Raw genomic sequence first — 19,125 nt, 5'->3', positions numbered from 1 at the left:
TAGTCACTGAGCTTGGAGCTGCAGTGTTTGATTGATGGTTCCAGTGGTTGTAAAGCGAGCTCAGAACTGTGGTGTGTGATTGATTGTTTCAAGCATTGTACAGTAACCTTGACGCTGGGTGTCTGGTTGATTGCTCCATGGGTGTGTAGAGTGAGCTTGGAGCTGCAGTGTGTGACTGATGGTTCGAGGGGTTGTAGAGCGAGCACAGATCCAAAATGTTTACAAAGAGCTGGGCGAGCCACTGAAAGCTCGAGCGAGCCACTGAAAGCTCGAGCGAGCCACTGAAAGCTCGAGCGAGCCACTGAAATCTCGAGCCAGGCTCAAGCCTGAAACCTGCCTCTGGCTCAGCTCCAAATCCAGTTGGAACCTTGAGCCCATAAGGGGCGGAGCTTTCATGTGGCTTCTGCCTGCCTACCTCCCTGTACACTGGATACGGCACTACAGCCAGAGATGTTGACTTTGGAACTAGGGAACCAAGTTAGAGTCTTGCGTTAGCTCAACATCCTGAGATTCTGTACATTTCACTCAATCTCCCGGTGTCTACAAATAATGAACAGTTAGTGACCCTGTGTAATGTTAATGACACTTCTAGTAGATCTGGCACTTTATTAAATCTGCAGAGAAATGCACAGCAGATAAAAACAAAGCAGTAACATAAGGAAAGAGAAAAAGATAACCATTCACTGGCTATTGTGTACAAAGTGAAGCCAGAAAAACCTGGATAAATAGTGGCTTCCCCCGATTAAACTGTGTGATTTTTAGCAAATATTTTCTTTCTCCAAAACTCTTTTTCTTCATTAAAGCGCACTTTTTAAAGTTTTGAAGAGACGTTATCATATTGTATGTGATGTTTTTGTATGATTTGCGCAGGAGATATTTTCAGGGCTCGGCTCGTGCACAGGCTCAAAGATACGAGCTACACACTTGTTAATTTGTTGTCGCGTCCACCTCTATGTTTGCATAATTTTGATGGGATGAGAGTAGAACACTGTAATATCTTAGTTAAATGTTTCACATGCTTTACACTCCTCCATCTGTAGAACACTATAATGTTGATGTCATTCAGAATGTTGGTGCATGAAGCAGACAGTTGGAGAAGGGCTGACAGCCTTGCTGGCTGCTCCAGGTGGGGCTGATTACATCTATACTTCAATGCTGTAACTTATCTTAATAAATCCTCTTGAAATATCACAATCAGCGTGGACCAAGTTACTACATATTTTATGGCGACGATTTTAACCTAAAAACCTGCATCTGCTACCTCTGAGGACCGCTGTGGACACCCTGAGTTCCTACTCACAATCTCTCCAAGTTTTGAAATTTCAACTACTCCAACTCTTCATCTGGCACATCAGCCCCACCAGTGACCGCCCACCGGTCGCCCTCAACGCTTAAGTGCCAGTTCGAGTTCCTGTTTCTTCAATGAGGGTAGGCCTGCCAGTATGCGTCCTGCGTGATCGGTTTGCCTGTTACATGCCTACACACTTTGCCTGATGTTTACATCTATACTTCAATGCTGTAACTTATCTTAATAAATCCTCTTGAAATATCACAATCAGCGTGGACTAAGTTACTACAAACACATCGATTGTGCATCTAATAAGTGGGCTCACAACTTAAAGGTGTGAATATATATATATATATATGAAACAAGGTACAGTTAACTGCTTAATGCTAGTCAAGTGAAAATCCTAAAAAGGGACATTTGGGGTACTTTGACTTCAGTACCTAGACCATTTGCGTGCCTGCGAGTGTCCACCTGTATATAGGTGGCCTTTGGGGCTCGTTAGAAGATGTAAACTCCTACTTTGCATCATCACTGCATTTGGGACTGGCATGGCTGAGCATGCACTCACATTAACTCTCTGTGCCACATTCTACATTTAATTAATTATATGATGATGGTGATGGTCTGAGTGTGCACTCACCTTCGCTCTCCTCTCTCGGTGTTGATTATGGTGAGGGGCTGTGGGTGCACTCACCTTCGCTCTCCTCTCTCGGTGTCTATGATGGTGATGGAATGAGGGTGCACTCACCTTCGATCTCCTCTCTCGGTGTCTATGATGGTGATGGAATGAGGGTGTACTCACCTTCGATCTCCTCTCTCGGTGTCGATCATAGTGATGGGCTAAGGGTGCACTCACCTTCGCTCTCCTCTCTCATTGTCAATGATGGTGATGGTCTGAGGGTGCACTCACCTTCGCTCTCCTCTCTCATTGGCAATGATGGTGATGGTCTGAGGGTGCACTCACCTTCGCTCTCCTCTCTCATTGTCGAAGATGGTGATGGTCTGAGGGTGCACTCACCTTCGCTCTCCCCTCTTGGTGTTGAGGATGGTGATGGTCTGAGGGTGCACTCACCTTCGCTCTGCCTCTCGTTGTTGATGATGGTGATGGTCTGAGAGTGCACTCACCTTCGATCTCCTCTCTCGGAGTTGATGATGGTGATGGTCTGAGCGTGCACTCACCTTCGCTCTCCTCTCCCGGTGGTGCATAGAATGACAGGCCCAGGGATATGATGGCAGCTATCTCCAGGATGATGAGGGTGACGTCTTGCAGAGCCTCCCAGACTAACTGAAGGAAGGTTTTGGCCTTCTTTGGTGGGATGAAGTTCATGCCATAAATCTGTTTCCTCTTCTCGAAGTCGGCCAGGTTCTCCGAAAGACCTAAGGCAGGGAAGACAGAGAGACAGAGGCCAGCATCAGAGATAGGTCCAGTGAGGAGGAGGAAGATCATGGGGAAGGGAGTCAAGATACAAAGCACAGAAGAACAATCAAAGAATAGTGGCACTCAACAGGCTCAAGAATCACTCGACTAAGACAACCAGGCGACTGCACTAACCCTGGGGAAGCACATTTGTGAACACTAACAGATTGCACTTACCATGCTGAAGCATCTCTACACTCACGAAAACATGGGGAAGTACATTTGTACTCATGAAAACCAAGACTGCACTATTGATGGGGAAGCATCTCTAAACTCTACAAAACAAGCATTCAATGATAAAGTGGCTGCAAAGAAATATTAACATGTAAAATCAGGAATAAAGGATGACACTTTATCTTGGATCTTCAGGAATAAGGAGGAAGTGACGTAGGGCCGGGTTCACAGAAGTAACTTAAGACAAAATCCTAAACTGACTACCATTTTGTAATTCACAGAAGGCACTTACTCATTTTGTGATTCACAGAAGGCACTTACTCATTTTGTGATTCACAGAAGGCACTTACTCATTTTAGCATTCACAGAAGTTAGGAGTCCTAAATTTATTACTCCTAAACAGAGAAAAATCCTAACTTTAACACTTTTGGTATTCACACAAGGCATTTAGGAGTCCTAAAGTTAGGACGCCTAACTTCTGTGAATACTGAAATGAGTAAGTGCCTTCTGTGAATACCAAAATGGTAGTAAGTTTACGATTTTGTCTTAAGTTAGTTCTGTGAATCGGGCCCATGGTCAATATATTTCCAGGTTCCGGATGTTGTGACAAATCTATTCAACACTCGAAGAATGGAGCCACAACAAGTCCTGAGCTTGTAGAAGAGGAAGGACAGCAGTACAATACAGTCCACTAAATGATTATACACACGTGTCTTATTAAATCACGTTATTTTCGACCTTTAATCCACTCTGAACAAGACGCCAGAACCCAGCAAAGTGATTTTCGGCCCAGGAGGGGCCCTGGGACCCTGGAGCGTGTGTTTTGTGACCACGTCCAGATTAAACATCCCTGGCAGCTGTGTTTACAAGCCTCTGAGGTGCTGTACAAGTGACAGCAGGTCCAGTGGGGGCAGGACACTCCTGGTAGAGGATGGCAGGGAACTCAAGAATGAACAAGACTTGGCAAAGCCAGTAGGTCTCGCCGATGCAAGAGCTCCTGGCTGCGTCCATACATTTGAGCATGTTATAGAGCAGTGCGGCTGGTGCGCAGCATGGCAAAAAATGAGGGGGAAAAAACGCCATGATACAGCCAGTGCCGACCGCATCATAGCACTTTTTAGGTTTTGCCTAGCGTTGCTCGCTCCGCAAGAGATATTGTGGATGGGGAGATTTCAGAAGGGGACTTAAAGCCCCGCCCCTCATTTTTATTGGCTGGCGTCATCGTTTATGTAAAACAGTGGGCTCCCATTGGAACTGAGGCTTTTTGGTTGCCACCCTTTCCCCTTTTCGTCCGGCCCATCTGTACTGCATCGTCTGCCTTTCGGCTGTCGTGAAGCAATTTCTTATCTTTTGGAGGCGTGTACTGCCGGATCATGTGACATGTGAGCTCATTGCAGGCATGCACAACGCGCATGGCGCCCTTTAAGCTTCGTATTTTTTTTCTTCAATTGCGCAATGGCGTGGCGACAGCTTGTTTTATTGTGTTTTATCGTGTTTACTGGAATGTGTGCAAGGAGGAGACATGAAGCTGATGTTTACATGAGAGCTACAATTGGTCAGAAAAGCGTAAAATCAGCAATCAAGGGGGCGTGGTTGATTAGAGCGGGGGAGGGGGGGGACCAGGCAGGGAAGACACATGTCAGCAGGGAAGTGCTGTGTGCAGTCGAGCAGGAGCAGAGCTGAGTCCGGGACAGCCTGGGGCAGCAGCAGGCGCCTGAGACAGTGCAGAGACACAACCTGGAGCCAGCCAGGGAGGGCACGTGTGAGCCGAGGAGCACAGTGTGCGTCCAAGGGGGAGCCGGGTCAAAGACACAGGGCAGGAGATACTCGTGAGTTAAGGAGTCCTTGCAGCAGCTGTGCGCAGTGCTTGAAATGGAAACCTAGAAGTGTAGGTACTCTGTACCAGAGTACCTGCTTATTTCTGAGAAGTGCCAGGACTCTCCAATTAAAAGTATAGCATTTCTCCTGAGAAGTGCCGGTTCCGTCCCTCTCAAAATAACAAGCATTTACAATGCAATGGTTTCGCCTTTGGAAAAGTTAGAGCTATTGGCATTGTAAATGACAACATTTGTATTTATGTGTTGGTTTTGAAAACAGATAAATAATTTGCATTGTCATTTACATTGCCATTAGCCTCTGCAGTCACTCTGCAGTCCCTAGCACTCCATAGCACTCCCTAGTCACTCTGCACTCCCTAGTCACTCTGCACTCCCTAGCCCTCCCTAGTCACTCTGCAATCCCTAGCACTCTGCACTCCCTAGCACTCCCTAGCACTCTGCACTTCATACCACTCCCTGGTCACTCTGCACTCCCTAGCACTCCCTAGTCACTCTGCACTCCCTAGCACTCTGCACTCCCTAGCACTCTGCACGCTGCACTCCCTAGCACTCCCTAGTCACTCTGCACTCCCTAGCACTCCCTAGTTACTCTGCACTCCCTAGTCACTCTGCACTCCCTCGCACTCTGCACTCCCTTGCACTCTGCACTCCCCAGCACTCTGCACTCCCTAGCACTCCCTAGTCACTCTGCACTCCCTTGCACTCTGCAATCCCTAGCACTCCCAATTCACTCTGCACTCCCTAGCACTCCCTAGTCACTCTGCACTCCCTAGCACTCCCTAGTCATGCCTTCCGTGTAACAGCTGGTGACAGTGGGCGCCACGCCTCCCGTGTCACAGCTGTCATCCTTCTTAACGACACTCTGGTTGCAAAAGCTTAATAAATGGAAACCTGGGGCGAGAAACACAGCCCTTTTATCAGCTATTTATAGTGCCTGGAAAAAATACTGAGGTTGCAAGCGCTATAGTAACACAATTTATGTTTAGAATACTTAGTATAATTTTTTTTTATTACAATCTTTATTGTCTGTATTAGCTGTAATCCTGGCTCCCGTCTAATGGCCTGACTGGGCAGAAGCATCAGAACACACGGTTTGTAAGGCGAAAGCTCAGGAGTGGATGGGCACGTGGGATCTCGGAGGGAGGGGGGAGGGGCAAAGGATTCCGCTGGTAATCAAAGCCCTAGGGTTTCAATAGAAGCCGCTCCAGTCCAGTCCATACGACGAGAGACGGAGGCCTGGGGAGGAGAGAGGGGCAGATAAACAAAGAGGCCAAAGAGTGAATGTGCATAAGTTGACGGGCACACGGACAACGGGAGGGGGGACGGGCACACGGACAGCGGGAGGGGGGGGCGGGCACACGGACAGCGGGGGGGCGGGAACGGGCTCCTTCAAAACTGACACACTACAAAGCCAGCTTGAGAGGCTCGCGGAAACCTCATTAACACAGGAAACTGAACACAGCCCTCCCTCACGTGCGAAGGAAAACACGTCACTTGTGGAAGAAAGGCAAACTGTGGAGCGAGACATGGTTACTTACACTCGCAGGCTGCCACACACGTGCACTGACCCAGCCCTCATCACTGGGCTCGCGGATATGTACATACATGTCCCGTTATAATGAGATGAACCTGGTGCGCAAACCCCGCCCACTACTTTCAGCTTCTATGGAACTTAATAAATGCAACACCATCTAGGAGTACAGTGGCACTGAATAGATTAGAGTGGCATGGAGTGATGCAGAGAGTAGTGGCATAGAGTGCATTGGCTCGGAGTTGAGTGATGTAGTGGCATAGAGTACAGTGGCAGAGTGTGGTGCAGAGTAGAATAGAGTGGAGTAGAGTGCAGTGCTGTAGAGTGCAGTGGTGTAGAGTCATGTAGCGTGCAGTGGCATAGAGTACAGTGATGCAAAGTAAAATAAAGTGTCTTAGAGTGCAGTGACGTAGAGAACAGTGGTGCAGAGTAGAATAGAGTGGTGTAGAGTGGCATAGTGTACAGTGGCATAGAATATTGCAGAGTAAAGTATAGTGCTGTAGAGTGTGGTGGTGCAAAGTAGTTGACATAGAGTGAAGTGGCGAAAAGTGCATGGTTTTTGAGTAAAGTGGTGTTGAGTGCATTCATGTAGAGTGCAGTGCTTTAGAGTAGAGTAGCATAGAGTGCAGTGGGGTAGAGTTGATTGTTTCAGAGTACAGTGAAGTGACATAGAGTGTAGTGGTTTAGGGTAGAGTGCAGTGAATAGAGTAGTGATGCAGAATGCACTGGAATACAGTGCAGTGGCACAGAGTGCAGTTTTGCAGAGTAGAGTGACATAGAGTGTAGTGGTGCAGGGTAGAGTGTAGTGGCATGAAGTGTAGTGGCGTATAGCGGTGCAGAGTAAGGTGACTCAGAGTGCAGTGACATAGAGTGCAGTGACATAGAGTGCAGTACATTTAGTACAGTGGCATATAGTGAAATGGTGCAAAGCGGTGCAGAGTAGAGTATAGTGGCATAGAGTGCATTGGTTTTGAGTAGATAGGCGTAAAGTGCAGTTGCATAGAGTGGATTCTTCATGAGTAGATTGGCATAGAGTGGATTGGTTTTGGTAAATCGACGTAGACAGCAGTGGCGTAAAGTGCATTGGTTTTGAGTAGACTGCGGTAAAGTGCAGTTGCATAGAGTGGATTCTTCATGAGTAGATTGGCATAGAGTGGATTGGTTTTGGTAAATCGGCGTAGACAGCAGTGGCGTAAAGTGCATTGGTTTTGAGTAGACTGGCGTAGAGTGCATTAGTTTGGAGTAGTTCGGCATTAAGTGCAATGGTGTACAGAGTAGTGACACACAGTAGAATGCAGAGTCGAGTGAAGTGGCACAAGTAGAGTGGAGTGGCGCAGCGCATGGTAGAGTGGAGTGGCGTACAGTGGAGTGGCATAGAGTGCGACTGCGTAGTGTGGAGTGGTACAGAGTAGAGTGGATTGGTGTAGAGTGCAGTGGTATAAAGTGGAGTGGCAAAGAGTAGGGTGCATTGGCATAAAATGTGATAGTATCGAGTGCAGTGTTGCAGAGTAGAGTTACAGAGTGGAGTGGTGCAGAGTGGTGTAGAGTGCAGTGGTGAAGAGTGCAGTGTTGGAGAGTAGAGTTACAGAGTGCAGTAGTGAAGAGTGCAGTGGTGCATAGTAAGGAGTGTGAGGTAGAGTGCATTGGCATAGAGTAGAGTGGTGTAGAGTAGAGAGGCAAAGAGTGAGGTGGCATAGCGTTGAGTGGTGCAGAGCAGAGTGCAGTGACACAATGTGGAGTGGAGTGACGTAGTGTGGGTTGGGTCAGCGTAGAGTGCAGTGGCATGGAGTGGTGCAGAAGATGGTGGGGTCAGGAAAAGTTAAGAATGTGTGGCTTGGTAGTGCACTGCTGTTACAGTCAACACATTTTCGATTGAAATGACCATTACATTCACACAGAGTTACAGTTACCAATAGAACTGTACAGCACACGCAGATAGTGTGTGGAGACGGCATCACCCACCCAGTGTATTGTTTTGATTGCATTAAAATATTTCTTTACACCACACTTCAAGATTACCCAAAAATGTGTTTGATTTGTAATTTTCTAATTCTGATATATTCTGAAATATCTGCACAGTTCGTTTACAGACATTTACATTTTGTTGTGTGATAGAAAAAACAAGCTTTGGCAAAGCCAATATGCCGCACCTTTGCCAAAGATTTGATTTTTGTTTTCTGTATTCTACAGTAATTCGTTTGGATAGTAAGTGTAGATTGCTTCTGATAATAAGATAGTTTTTAATGCTTTGCTGATTAAGTGATGAATATTGGATGTGTTGTCTACCTCGGTAGTCCCATTGGCTTTACAAATGTTTTTTGTCGCTTTAGCCGTCTGAGGAATTAATGCCCTGCGCTTTCTCCATGGCATTGGAAACCATTACTGCAGATGACATAAGCTCCCCTTGGCATGTGTTCAGAGAGCTATAGGACATGCTTTTGTCAAGCCATTGTAGCACAGCACAAAGAGGCAGGGTGCTTTCAGGAGGAGAGGAGGTCTTATTTTAACCTCCATTCAGTACAGAAGTTGCATGAATAAAGTACTTATATTCAGCCTCATTGAAGAGCAGCGAGGCTCGGCATATGGTCAAGGCAGAGCCATCACAGGTTAAGATAGAAGTGGTAGCTGCTTAGTGGAGTATTGCTGATGCGGTTCGATATACAAGTGTGAATCAATGTCTGTTAATCAATGAACTCTTGTAGCGTCATCTCTGCGCAGCCCGTCTGCAAACTTGAGACTGGCGTAGACTGCTCGTTCAACTGCTTTCGTTGCTCCTGAAAGTGAACTTTTGGAACACGCTGGGTAGCCGCAGGACTGTGCACTAAAAGTTCCTTTTATAAAATACATAACTGTAAAGTTTTGCGTTTGGACATATGGATGGGATAATTATTGTTAACACCGTGTGCCTCTTTGTGGATATTGGCGGACTCACCTGTGCGTGTAGCTCTCCGTTGAAAGCAGTTGTGACGAGAGGCTGGGAAGCTAAAGTGGGACTCAGAGGGGAGGAGACGGAAAGAGTGGCCAACGATGGAGGAGGCAAATAGGATGAGGGATGGGGTGGGAGGACGGAACAGGCGCCCTCGGAAAACAGCAAATCTGACGAGATAAGGGCAAGACTTACAGGGATGTTCACAGAAATGGTGCTAGGAGCATCAACACTAAGAAATAAAAGGGACCCTTCCGAAAAAAAGGAAAAAAATAGTGCGCATACACAAACTGAAATAGACAAAAGTCCAAGGATACAAGTAATAGCCCACTGCTCCATGGGAGGGAGCCAGACACAAGAAGGAGGGACTAAAACCACTGGTTGACCACATAGAATCAAGCTTTTGGGAAGGACACAAGAAGAAACGAATCAAAAGCAATGGGTGGGTTGTAAGCCACAGAGTGTCAGGACGCATCGTACCTGCGAACACTGACAGGCCGCAAAGCAGGAGTCCAGCGAGAAGTGAGCCAACCTGGAGTTTGGGGAACGCTACTTCCCAGCAGGCCTTGCACTTCTGCCGTAGCACGCTGCGTCGTGCGTGCCATCAATGAACCCGGATACAGCCCGACTGGGATTTTAGCAGACTGCCAATTATTCTCATATGGAGTTTCTCATCTCAGGTCGCGGTGCGGTACGGGTGCTCGTGGCACCAACATTTGAATTCTTTGGTTCCTTTGATTTTTGAGCTCTTGAACCGGATCAGTTTTCCTTCCCCGTTGGCGAGACCTGCTGGATTGCGGTCTCATGCGGGGGAGGCTCTCTCGCCCTGAAGAGAGCAGGGTTGGTCCTTATCGTCTCCTCCGTTGGCGAGTCAAGGATTGCGACTCATCTGGAGGAGATCATTGGTGACTCTTATTAACAGGATGAGGGAGTGAAGGAACTCCCATCTCAATACAGTATTAAGAGGTGACGCTGTCGGAGGCATTTTCCTACTTGGATGTATCTGGCTAATTTCTGGAGGTGTTGTAATGTAATGTGTAATGTAATGTAATGTAAAAGAAATGTGTAAAGCGCAACTAACACCCAGCGGTTTCTTGGCGCTAAAGCAAAAGGAAGCAGACAGTCCGTGGGGCCAGAAGCGTTAATTGTAGGCATTACAAAACAAATGAGTTTTAAGAAGGGACCTAAAATGGGTGTTGGAGGAGGCTTGTGTTGGAAGCCATTGCCTTGGTAATTTTACCGCCTAATCTATTCCTACTTCTCTTCTGCATTGTTGCTCATGGACACACTCCAAGAACACTTTAATAAGCAGTGATAATTGTTTTCTCTTTTGTGTTCCTTAACAGGGGGGTCAGTAGCAGGTGATTCGAATCTTGGTGCGCATGCCTTCTTTAATTCATTCCGATCCGCTGCTAGGGTAGGTGTCTTGGTTTTGGTGTGTTGTATTGTCTCTAGAATTTAATGCTGAGAAACGGTGTGCATATATAATGTTCCCTTTTCTTTCCCCAATTGCAACAGTTGTATTGGAAACTAGAACACACCCTCTCACCTCCACCGGCTGTAACTGGGTTAATTACTTTCTCTTACAGGTAGGTGTCTTATTGCCACAAGAATAAATTCAGCTAAGTGGTGTTTATGCAGTACTATCACACATAAAGAGTATATCACTGGTCTCTCTCTTTTTTCACAGGTCTCCCTCCCTGCAGTTCCTACCCTTTCTTTCCCCCGCTTGACCATTCCAATAGTCTTTGCCATAACCATAATCCAGACTTGGGGCTGTCGAGAGGTGGACCCCTCTGAGCATCGGAACAGCCCTGACGATAAGCCAAAGCATGACACCGAGTGGATACAGAAAGCCTCAAAGAGACGGCGCATGCGCTGCTTAGACGAGACCTAAAAATGGCGTTGCACAGCCTTCCTCAAGCACTCTCCCAGAAGCCAGCATGATTGTCACATAAACCCTCTCACCTTGAAGTCAGAGAAAGAAAAGTAAACACCAAGCTCCCTGGAAGACAGAGCCTGACATTTGACCTCTGTCTTTGAATGCACAACAAATGTGACAGGATAGGAACAAGATTTAAAGACCTGTTAACAGAAATCCAGTACTGGTGGAAGAATGCAATAAAGAGGGTCTGGAGTGAACTAGCTCTGTGCGGTGAGCTCTGCTCCGTTCGCGGAGTTTGCAGATTTTTCTGCACTCCGCGCTCCGTGGAGCTTGCCGAGTGCAGAAAACTCAATTCCACGTGGTGCAGCAGAGTTTTTCCCTGCTTGTGCATGGCAACTTTAAGTTGGCAAACATGAGTTGCTGCTCGGGTAGAATTTCTACTCGAGTGGCAGGAAGATCAGTGCAAATGGCAGTTCACACTGCACACTCCCACTTGCGGAACTCTGTTGAGTTTTTTTGTTACTTTGCAGAGTTCTGTGTAGTGAAACTCTGTGAAATCTGCCCAGGTCTGGCTTGGACAAAGGAAAAGACAAACTTAAGCTGGACAGCCGAAAACAAATGGAGCCAGCAAATGGAAAGCAAGCAAATGTGAGCTACAACTCACACTGCCAAAAGCAAGCAATTGGATGAATGCATTCCCAGGGAAGCTTTCCAAATGTCCCCAAGATGTTGTGAGCAAACGAGACAGCTGCGCTGTCTGCTAGGCTTCGACCTAAAAACACTGGATAATTCAATAAGTGCCGCATCAGCAAACAGCAAAATGCTGTTTGCCGATGCAATGTAGCATCGGGAAAAACGAGGGGGATAAATACACAATGGCGCAGCTGTGTCATTTCCTAAGCGTGTGTGCAGGTGTGATAACATATGTGCTCTTGCATTACTAATATGCATGCCCCTAGTGAATGATGAAGGCACTATATTATTGGTAGTTTATTTACTAGTTCAAGATAGCAGAGGCCATTTCTATCAGTAAATTAAAAAAATATTTTTGTGGAGCGCCCTGTAGGAAGGTGTATATCTGACTATATGGTTACCCCAACTTTTTGCCTAGTGTTTAGCTGGTTTTCGACTTAGTTGGCCTGGGATCCTGCTAATCAGGGCCCCAGGCTATATGCTCTCACTGTAAAATGGACTCCATGTACCTTAGTGTTGGACAGGCCACATGAAGGGCTGCTCTCCCCCGGCCCAAACCGGCCCGAGCCCGGTCACACAGGTACCACACACCACCATTGCACGTCCTCCGTCCCCTCAGGGACCCCTGCCTTCGAACATATCGACCTCGTGGACCCGATCCACTGCTGGCCCGCGCGCCCATCCTGGGCGCCATCTTGGACACTCCACCACGAGGCCGCCTGGCCCCCGATCGACCTCAACCCTGGGCCTGGCCAGGCCTCAGACATCCCGGCACCACCATCCACCCAGGAGGTGAGCGGGCTACTTGGCAAGTCAATGGGAGAAAGAGGTGTCGATGGCTCCCCCCGCCAAGTGCCGCTCGCCCATCGCCTCCCCGGGCGCTGGCCCCACCCCCCTGCTGGGTGTCTGGACTCCCCCATCCCGGACCTCCCGACCTCCAAGTGCGAGGGTCCGGACATCAAAGAACACCAGCCCTATAACTGGGGCAGCTCCAGAGCAGGAAGGCAGTTGTATCTTGGAGTCGAGAGACGTAAAGAAGAACTCATCCTTGACGGACTACTGGCGCTGCCGTAGCTCTGCCTTGTGCACCATCGCCCTGCCTGCTGGTGCTGCCGCAACCTTCGTAACCTTCGTAATCCTTCATCGTCGTCGGGACCTGCTGGCGTGGCCGCGGACCGTTTGCAACCATCATCTTCATCGGGACCTGCTGGCTCCGCCGCGGACCGTCGCTTCCTTCGTCCATCTCGGGACCTGCTGGCTCCGCCGCGGCCCGATCATCTAGAACGCCGAGCTCGAGGATTGAGAGCTATTTCCATCTTTTGGTAACCAAGACTGTCCCGCTACCCTTTCCCCAAACCAGAGACCAGAATCGAGGGGACCCCTGAGTCCAGACCTCCTTGTACCATTTTATCGTACTTTAAGAATCGCCTATAAAATCTCGTTGAACCTTACCCTTGTGTGGTGTCCGTCTGTGGGGGGGGAAGTTACTTGTCTGTACGGTCACTGGAGTCGGCTCTCCCTGGAGACCGCTCCCCTTATCCTCGGCCGACCCTCCCGGTCCGTCTAACATTGGTGGCCAGCGGCGCGATCCGAATCACCGCATAATCGTACAGACAGTAGCTCACCCCACGACGAAATCAAGATGACAACTAAAGAAAGCGGATCCACCGAGAAATTCCAGATGGAGAAATTGGACGAGTACAACCATCGTGAACTAAAACAATTCTGCATCGAACTAGGTATCGCTACCACCGGACTAAGTACCAAAGACGATTTCAAGCATGCCCTAGAGTCTTGGGCAGAGACCGGGGTCGCCGGAACCCCCGATCGAAGCATCGCAGCAAAAACCACCATGGCTCCTGAAGAGCAAAGAACGGGTCTCTCGCAAGACGAGATCCAGGAACGAGAAAGAACCCGACTACACGAGCTAGAAATGGCTCGGCTCAAAATGGACGTTGAACTTAAGTTGGCCGAACAGAAAATAAACTTAGAGCACCTGCGTCTCCGAGAAGAAAGAGAGGAGAAACAGAGACAAAGGGAGCTCGAGGAAAAGAAACTGGCATATGAACACGAGCGACGACTAGCTGAGATTGATTTACGCAAGCAGAATAAAGAAATAGGGGTGTTCGAGCAACCCCACACCCCAGGGACAACGGAGAAAAAGGTACACATCCCCAAGGATGTCGTTCGAGAATACTTCCGAGAGGACGACATCCAGCAATGGTTTAAAGCCTACGAAATCGCTATGACTGCACACCGGATCGATAGAAACGACTGGGGAGCCGGCCTATGGGGGAGATTCCTCAATGAGGGCCGCGACACCCTGCTACAGCTCCCGGACCACCAGATGACCTCCTATGACCATATGAAAGCTGCCCTCCTCACCCGCTATGGCCTCACACCCGAAATGTACCGTCAGAGGTTCCGAGACTGCACCCGCATCCCGGGTACAACTTGGGTGGACTATGTAACCTACTTTAGCCGAGCCTTCGAGGGCTGGATCAAAGGAAGCAAGGTTACAACCTACGAACAACTGTTCAATCTCATGGTATGGGAGCACCTATCGAACAATTGCTTTATTGAACTCCGCCAGCACCTCCTCGACAGCAAGTTAACCGATCCCCGGCAGCTCGCAGCCGAAGCTGACCGATGGGAAATCACCAGAGTGGGCCGGAATGGGTCCTACGAACAGAACCGGAACAACAATGGTCAGCACCGTCCCCGAGGAGGAGGAGGAGGCCAAGGACGCGGAAGAGACAACGCTCCGGTCGCCCCCGCGGTCAGCACCACCCCCCCGGCCAACCGGGGCAGCGCCCCGGCGCGACCGGGATACCGAGCCAATGTTACGTGCCATCGATGCCAACGAGTCGGCCACTATGCCAACGATCCAAATTGCCCACAGTACCAGAGCCCAAGACCCCGCCAGGTGGCTGCTGCTGCCCTGGGGGAAGAACAGATCTCCGAGGAGCAAGAAGAATATGAGCAAGAGCATCAGGAATGGGAGCCAGCCGCCATGGCTCTAGCCTGCTTAGGGGGGAAAGACATGTTCCCGCGGGTCCCCCTACCCGCTAACACCCAGAAGTACAGCCAATGGGTGAGCATCAATGGACGCCGGGCTGAAGCCCTTCGTGACACTGGGGCCAGTGTAACAGCCGTCCGCTGTCACCTGGTGACCCCGGAACAGTATCTACCGAACATTCTCTGCCCTGTACGTTCAGCCGATAACTCGGAAAGTCTGTGTCGGATGGCCTGCGTCCCTTTCGAATGGGGGGGGGTCTCCGGCATGTTGAAAGTCACGGTCCGAGACGATGCCCCCGTAGACTGCCTCCTGGGGAATGACCTTGAAAGCTCCCCGTGGGCCGCCGTAGAACGAAGAGAACACCTGGGGATGTTAGGCGTCCCGGACTGGGCGTGCGTCACCACCCGGTCCATGGCCGCCCGTGCCAGCCCCCGCCCAGAGGAACCCGAATGGCCGGCGCCACCGCCTCCGGTCGCCCCAGCCGAAACCACCGACCGTGACGTCCCCCCAGAACAAGCTCAACCTCCAGACCTCACTAACCTCGACCAGTGGCCTCAAGAGGGGGGGCCCACGCAAGAACAATTTCGCCAAGAACAGAAGACCTGTCCCTCCCTCGAGGGACTCCGCCAGCAAGCGCTCGCCCAAGGCGCAGGGGATACCTCCGGCACTCACTGGGTCTACTGGGACAATGACCTGCTGTACAGTGAGCAAAGAATCGCGGAGCTGGGGGCCAGCCGAGTACTGGTGGTGCCCCTCCGTTTTAGAGACTTTCTGCTAAACCTGGCCCACGATGTCCCCCTGGCGGGACACCTGGGTCAAGATAAAACCTACAGTCGTCTGGTGACCCACTTCTTCTGGCCCAAAATGAGGAACGATGTACACCAGCATTGCCGATCTTGCCCCACGTGCCAAGCCAGTGGAAAGAGCGGCCGCAAACTAAAAGCCCCCCTGCAACCTTTTCCCGTGGTCACCACCCCGTTCGAGAGGGTCGGGATAGACATCGTGGGGCCCCTGGACCCGCGCACAAAACAAGGTCATCGGTTCATCCTGGTGCTGGTGGACCACGCCACCCGCTACCCCGAGGCTGTTCCCCTGCGAACTGTGACAGCCCCGGTAGTCGGCCGGGCTCTAATGGGGATCTTCTCCCGTGTGGGCTTCCCCCGAGAAGTCGTCAGCGACAGAGGCACGAACTTTATTTCTAAATATATGAAGTCCCTCTGGCAACAGTGCGGGGTTACCTACCGATTCACGACCCCCTATCACCCTCAAGGAAACGGACTCGTTGAGCGGTTCAACCGCACGCTCAAAGGGATGATCGGGGGGTTGGAAGAATCCCTCCGTCGCCAGTGGGATGTACTGCTGCCGTGCCTCCTCTTCGCATATCGAGAGGTTCCCCAGAAGTCCCTGGGCTTCAGCCCGTTTGAACTGCTATATGGACATCCAGTGCGGGGGCCGCTCAGCCTAGTCAAAGAGGGCTGGGAGATGCCCCCTCTAAAGAACCCACCAGATGTCTTCCGGTACCTCCTAACACTCCGCAACCAGATCCGGCGGTTCAGAGAGCTGGCCAAAGCCAACCTAGAGGCCAGTCAAGAGGACATGAAAAAGTGGTATGACCGGAATGCCTCCTCCATCGAATTTGAACCTGGGCAACAGGTATGGGTGATGTCCCCCACCGAACCCTGCGCCCTGCAAGACAAGTGGACGGGGCCCTTCAAAGTAGTCGAGCGCAAGGGTCCTGCCACCTATCTCATCGACATGGAATCTTCCCGGAACCCCCTCCGGGTCCTCCACGCTAACAGACTGAAACCCCACTTTGTGCGCTCCGAACTCGGCCTCCTGATGGCCACCGACAATGGGGTTGAAGAAGACTCCGAGCCCCTCCCTGACCTCCTACGGACTCAGGAGAAAGACGGCTCCGTGGATGGGGTCCGACTCTCGGAGGCCCTCACCCGAGAGCAACACCAGGAGTGTCGAGTCCTCCTGTCACAGTTCGCCAACCTGTTCTCCCTCACCCCAGGGGTCACTTCCTGGTGTGTGCACGATGTGGACACGGGGGACAGCCCCCCTATCCGCCACCGGGCCTACCGCGTGCCAGATCGGGTACGGGCCTGCATCCAGGAAGAGGTAGCCAAAATGCTCACACTCGGGGTCATCGAGCCCTCAGACAGCCCCTGGGCCAGTCCTGTAGTACTGGTCCCCAAAGCGGCCGCCCCTGGCACCCCACCGGAACTCCGGTTCTGCGTCGACTACCGGGGCTTGAATGCGGTCACCAGAACAGACGCACATCCCATCCCCCGGGCGGATGAACTAATCGACCGCATGGGAGCTGCCCGCTACCTCAGCATTTTCGACCTGACGGCGGGCTACTGGCAAATCGGCCTCACACCCCGGGCCCAAGAACGTTCTGCCTTTTCCACCCCCGTGGACCCCGGAGTGCCAAACAGCATTCGAACAATTGAAAGCCGCCATGTGTTCCGCCCCGGTGCTCCAGGCCCCCGACTACAACCGGGAGTTCGTCGTCCAGACGGATGCCTCCGACCATGGCATTGGGGCAGTCCTGTCTCAAGTGAACACCGAAGGCCTTGATCAGCCAGTGGCCTTCATCAGCAGGCGCCTCCGACCACGGGAACAACGCTGGAGCACCATAGAGAGGGAGGCCTTCGCTGTGGTATGGGCCCTCAAGAAGCTCCGGCCCTACCTCTTTGGCACACACTTTCGGGTGCAGACCGATCACCGACCCCTGCAGTGGCTGATGCAGATGCGGGGGGAAAACCCGAAGTTACTACGTTGGTCCATCTCCCTACAAGGGATGGACTTCACAGTTGAACACCGGCCTGGGCCGGATCACGCCAACGCAGATGGCCTGTCCCGGTTCTTCCGCCTCGACGAGGAGAGTCCCCAAGAGGATGGGTAACTCTCCCCGCCTTCAGCTGGGGGGGACGCATGTTGGACAGGCCACATGAAGGGCTGCTCTCCCCCGGCCCAAACCGGCCCGAGCCCGGTCACACAGGTACCACACACCACCATTGCACGTCCTCCGTCCCCTCAGGGACCCCTGCCTTCGAACATATCGACCTCGTGGACCCGATCCACTGCTGGCCCGCGCGCCCATCCTGGGCGCCATCTTGGACACTCCACCACGAGGCCGCCTGGCCCCCGATCGACCTCAACCCTGGGCCTGGCCAGGCCTCAGACATCCCGGCACCACCATCCACCCAGGAGGTGAGCGGGCTACTTGGCAAGTCAATGGGAGAAAGAGGTGTCGATGGCTCCCCCCGCCAAGTGCCGCTCGCCCATCGCCTCCCCGGGCGCTGGCCCCACCCCCCTGCTGGGTGTCTGGACTCCCCCATCCCGGACCTCCCGACCTCCAAGTGCGAGGGTCCGGACATCAAAGAACACCAGCCCTATAACTGGGGCAGCTCCAGAGCAGGAAGGCAGTTGTATCTTGGAGTCGAGAGACGTAAAGAAGAACTCATCCTTGACGGACTACTGGCGCTGCCGTAGCTCTGCCTTGTGCACCATCGCCCTGCCTGCTGGTGCTGCCGCAACCTTCGTAACCTTCGTAATCCTTCATCGTCGTCGGGACCTGCTGGCGTGGCCGCGGACCGTTTGCAACCATCATCTTCATCGGGACCTGCTGGCTCCGCCGCGGACCGTCGCTTCCTTCGTCCATCTCGGGACCTGCTGGCTCCGCCGCGGCCCGATCATCTAGAACGCCGAGCTCGAGGATTGAGAGCTATTTCCATCTTTTGGTAACCAAGACTGTCCCGCTACCCTTTCCCCAAACCAGAGACCAGAATCGAGGGGACCCCTGAGTCCAGACCTCCTTGTACCATTTTATCGTACTTTAAGAATCGCCTATAAAATCTCGTTGAACCTTACCCTTGTGTGGTGTCCGTCTGTGGGGGGGGAAGTTACTTGTCTGTACGGTCACTGGAGTCGGCTCTCCCTGGAGACCGCTCCCCTTATCCTCGGCCGACCCTCCCGGTCCGTCTAACACTTAGGTACATAACTGATTGGGTATTGGGTCACCTCTGTGAGCCCCTGTATAGTGTACCATAGGTACCCAGGGCATAGGTGCATCCAAGGCCTACCAGGGGCTGCAGCATGTATTATGCCACCCCTGGCTGGCCATCCAAATTGACACAACTGGCTGATCACTCAGCTGGGGCAAGGTCGTGTAATCACCCCTTACTTAGGTATAGTATCCCTATACCTACCATTACATATAGACACATATATACCTATAAGTCACTCCTATGGCAGGCTTTTACAATCCTGAAGGTAGAGTGCTTGGTTTTATGTGAGATGGCGCTCTAGCATGAGCTGAGCCTGCCTGCAGCTTTCGGAACAA

The 19,125-nt window shown here is 51.3% G+C and overlaps 1 protein-coding gene across 7 annotated transcripts in view; it reads right to left on the bottom strand.

Moving 5' to 3' along the window:
• The window catches only part of ATP2B3 (ATPase plasma membrane Ca2+ transporting 3), a 348,827-nt gene that overhangs the window by 211,624 nt on the left and 118,078 nt on the right, over positions 1 to 19,125 (bottom strand). For all 7 annotated transcript variants that reach the window (XM_086940211.1, XM_086940208.1, XM_086940205.1 and 4 more), the window contains exon 3: positions 2,468 to 2,665. In XM_086940211.1, coding sequence (XP_086796337.1) covers positions 2,468 to 2,665 — 198 coding nt within the window. The remainder of the gene's footprint in view (positions 1 to 2,467; positions 2,666 to 19,125) is intronic.

Source organism: Lissotriton vulgaris, chromosome 10, assembly GCF_964263255.1.
Source record: "Lissotriton vulgaris chromosome 10, aLisVul1.2, whole genome shotgun sequence".
NCBI classification, from domain to species: Eukaryota; Metazoa; Chordata; class Amphibia; order Caudata; family Salamandridae; genus Lissotriton; species Lissotriton vulgaris.
Note: the sequence above shows the minus strand (reverse complement) of the source record. Positions and strands in the feature narration are given on the sequence as shown.